Genomic DNA, 4,363 nt, shown 5'->3' with positions numbered 1-4,363 from the left:
CGCGAAAACTTTGTATTGAAAATGAATCTTTGAACGTAAGCTATAATTCTAAGAATTTTATCTAAAGCTGAAAATTTCTCAATAAGATTATCAAAAGCGTTAATGTTTTTGAAAACTGAAAACACTGTTCTACGTTGCTCCTTACTTATATCGGTAGTACAAGGTAATGGTGTTTTATCAATAGGCCATTCGGCTAACGGCAATAACAAGAATTTAGGTCCACAGACCCATTCTTTACAATTCATAAAATCTGCAGGCAACAAGCCTCGCGATGCACAATCAGCTGCATTAAATTCGGAAGGCACGTGATACCAATGTGCGTTCGCCAAGCTTTCTTGTATTAACGAAATGCGGTTCGATACAAAAGGTTTCCATCTATGCGGAGGTGAATTCAACCAATGCAAAACCGTTGTTGAATCAGTGAAAGCAAAAATATTTTCAAAAATTACTTTTTTATCAAAAGCGTTTAAAACAAAATTTGTTAATCTCGTGAGTAGTAAAGCTGAACACAATTCAATTCTTGGAATAGATAAAGGTTTAAGCGACGTTACCTTTGATTTTGCACAAAGCAGGTAACTTTTTATGTGATCAAAATAAACCACTCGTATGTAAAGACAAGCAGCGTAGGCCTTTTGTGAACCATCACAGAAGCCACACAAATCAAAATGATCAGCATCCTTTGAATATATGAAACGTGGAACCTGAAACGACGATAAACTACTTAACTGATTTTTATAATTATCCCATTGATTGAGAATATTTTTTGGCGGCAGGTCATCCCATTCCAGTTTTAATTTCCACAGTGTTTGTATTAACAGCTTGGCGATCAAAGTTACGGGTGTTAAAAGACCCAACGGGTCATAAATTCTAGCGAGATCTGATAAGACATTTCTTTTGGAGCACACGTTATGAACCGGAGTAACGGAAAAGAAAAACGTATCGGATGGTGGATTCCACCTTAAACCCAAGATTTTAATAGCGGTATCATGTTCAAAACCATACGTAAATGATTGATCTTGATGATCTTTAGGTAAATGATGTAGAAATTCATTACTATTGCTTGCCCATTTTCTGAGCTCAAATCCTCCACGACGAAGCAAAGAGATTAATTCCGATTTCAACTTTAAAGCTTGTTCCAAACTATCACATCCCGTAACTACATCATCCACGTATATATCTGAAGATAAAATTTTGGAAGCTAATTTAAAATTATTTCCTTCATCGTGCACTAGTTGCCTGATAGTTTTGAGTGCGAGATAAGGTGAAGAACTAACCCCAAAAGTTACAGTTTTTAGAATGTACTCGCGAAGAATTTCTTCTGGGGAGAAGCGCCAAAAAATGCGTTGATAATTATTTGCGTGAGTGGGATTTAATAATATTTGGAGGTACATACTTTTAATGTCTGCCGTAATTGCTACAACATGTAATCTAAAATTTAGAAGAATTATTTGGAAATATCTTTTTGAAGTTTCGATCCTATTAAAAGCGTATCATTAAGCGAAATGTTGTTTGAATCTTTTGTTGAGGCGTCAAAGACTACTCTGATTTTAGTAGTAGTTGATTGAGGTTTTAAAACACAATGATGTGGAAGAAAGAATGCGTTATCATTTTTAGTAGCGGCTAATTCCATAAAATTATTATTTAAATAATCGCGCATAAAATTGCAGTATTGCTTTTTAAGTTCAATATTGTTCATAAGACGTTTTTCTAGAGAAAAAAATCGTCTCAAAGCCGGTATTTTTGAATTTACAAATGTAGGTTCGCACGGATAATGCTTAAACGGTAATGAGACGACATATCGTCCGGATTCTGAACGGTAAGTAAGTTTATGATAAATGTTTTCACATTTTTCTTCTTCTGAACTAAGCGGGTTTCCAAAATTAATATCTTCTAATTCAAAAAATCTTTTGATCATCGTTTCTGAAGGTGTATTTTCAAAAACACAGAAAGTTTGCGCATATTGTAAGGGTTGTACCACCGGAGCTGTACCTACTAGAATATACCCAAGACTGGTTTCCAGAGCTGTACATCCCGACTCGGAAATCTTATTGCTACCAATAATTTGGCCAAATATTTCTGATCCGATGATACCGTCGATTTCTCTTGGAATATAAAATTGTTCGTCAGCGAGAGGTAAATCGGTTAAAAACGGCATAGCGTCATGATCAATAGTACAAGATGGAAGCGAATTAGTAATGTTTTCAACAACTAGCACTTCGGCGTGAAAACTGACATTTTTAGTAAAATGTGGGAAAAATAATATTTGGGTGCGACCCAATACCTTTAGTGCATTAGAACCGACTCCTTTTAAAGAAAAACACACCTTAGTTGCATGCAATCCCAAGCGTTTACAGCATTTGGCAGTTAACAAATTAGACTGACTACCACTATCAATTAATACGCGAATGCTGTGAAAATTATTAAATTTGTCTTTAACATTGACAATGGCGGTTGATAAAACTACTGAAGTATTTTGAGCGACTTTTGGCTGCGGTAAAATTGAACACAAACTTAAAACTTCCGCAGATGGCTGTTCTTCGTTGGTGATGGTTGAACTCGAAATATGAGCGGTTTCTAGAGGTTTTCTATCAGATGGTGGCGATTGAGTATTAAAATTATTATCGTGCAACAAAGAATGATGCTTACGATTGCAATATTTGCAAGAAGAAGTAGACTTACAATATTTAAATGGATGGTTACTCAAACAATTGACACAAAGTTTATTCTGTTTACACAGATAGTACCTTTCTTTAGGCGTCTTATTTTGAAAGACCGGACATCTATATATTAAATGTTCTTCAGTTTTGCAAAAAAAGCAGGGGCGTTTGTTGGTAACTGTATTATAACAAAAGGTTGTTTTATTAGGACGACTTTGGAAATTGTTAACATTAGAGTCATTAACCGATTTGACTTTATTAGTGCGAGTAGAAACAGTTATAGATTCGTAAGCTACGCATTGTTTTTTCAAAAAATTCATAAGCTCGTTAAAAGAGGGCATTTCTGTAGAACCGTGTTGCGTTTCAAAGCGCGTTACTAAATTTATGTCCAATCTTTTAAACAACATTTGTGCTAAGATAAAAGACCACTGGTCTACTGGATAGCCCATATTTTGAAGCGCGGCGAGATTTTCATTAAAAGTATCAATTAATTTTCTTAATGCGGACGGGGTCTCTCCGTTTAAACGCGGTGCCCCTTCTATTTCATTCCAATGAGCGGTAGACAAAATTCTTTTATTGGAAAACCTAGTTCTTAAAGCGTTATATGCCACAGTATAATTAGAAGACGTTAACGGATAACATTGCATTAAACTCTTTGCTGTTCCTTCTAATACTGATAAGAGATGTGAAAATTTTTCGATACTAGATAAGCGAGCGTTATTGTGGATTAAAGCGTCAAACACATCTATAAAAGTATTAAAGTTTTTAATATCGCCGGAGAACGTGATTAATTTGAGTTCTGGCAATTTTACTCGTGGAGCACTGCCAGTGTGTTCAGACTCGAGGATGTTACTGCGCGGTTGATTTCCAAAAATTTGGTGATAAGTGCTTTTAATTGAATAATAAGAGACTTCAAAATTTTTCCTTATAGCATCCTCTACTTCGAACACCTCGTCGGCGTCTGAATACAAACTGAATAGGTTGTTATGCAATTTTTGAAAATTGTCGTAGATAATTTGGATATTTTCGTAGCGTTGCATAAAATTTTCATGACACGTTGTATTAACAAGAGAATTGTTTGCTACCTCTAATAATTCATTCATACGATTTATTTCGATACTTCGTAAAAGTTTGGTCTTTTTAATTTTTTCGACATTCGACATTTTAAAATTATATGTTTAAAGCAATTGGCAAGAGTGAACAAACCGAATGAAATTATACAGTTAAATTGCGCGCGTCCCAACTCGAACGAAACGAAAGTATAACCTTGTGCGATTTCCAACTTGAAATTGATAAAAACACACGTTGAAAATTCCCAATTTACAAAAAATTGTCAATTCAAAAGCTAAGTAAATAATATCCGGCTCGAAGGACCAAATGTTACAAAAGCAAATGTTACAAAAGCGAAAAGCGGACTAATTAATCTTTTAGTGATAAAATAATAAAAAAAAATGACTTACCCCCAAATATTTTGTCTCTATGATCTTTACACAAATTAAAGGATCGGAAAGAAAGGATTTGTGTGAAATTGACGTATACAAGTATCACAATAATTAATACAAAATGAAATTGAACTTGATGCAGTTGGCGTGTGTAGCGTTGAACGAATATTCGGCAAGTGAGTTTTAAAACTGCACTCTGCGCTGCACCTAGAGATAATAAAATAGGCAAAGCGATAAAATAAATTTTAAATTTTATATTTAACA

The 4,363-nt window shown here is 34.5% G+C and overlaps 1 protein-coding gene across 1 annotated transcript; it reads right to left on the bottom strand.

Moving 5' to 3' along the window:
- Positions 1 to 1,444: 1,444 nt before the first annotated feature.
- LOC116182609 lies at positions 1,445 to 3,820 on the bottom strand. The gene has a single exon (XM_031503154.1). The coding sequence runs from the start codon at positions 3,818 to 3,820 to the stop codon at positions 1,445 to 1,447; it is 2,376 nt and encodes a 791-aa protein (XP_031359014.1).
- Positions 3,821 to 4,363: the final 543 nt, after the last annotated feature.

Source organism: Photinus pyralis, unplaced genomic scaffold, assembly GCF_008802855.1.
Source record: "Photinus pyralis isolate 1611_PpyrPB1 unplaced genomic scaffold, Ppyr1.3 Ppyr1.4_unclustered_Scaffold622, whole genome shotgun sequence".
Classification (NCBI taxonomy): domain Eukaryota; kingdom Metazoa; phylum Arthropoda; class Insecta; order Coleoptera; family Lampyridae; genus Photinus; species Photinus pyralis.
This window is presented reverse-complemented; position numbering and strand designations above follow the sequence as displayed.

Bases quoted from the DNA above. Each gene is read 5' to 3' on its own strand.
- LOC116182609 (XM_031503154.1), bottom strand. From the start codon at position 3,820: ATGTCGAATGTCGAAAAAATTAAAAAGACCAAACTTTTACGAAGTATC.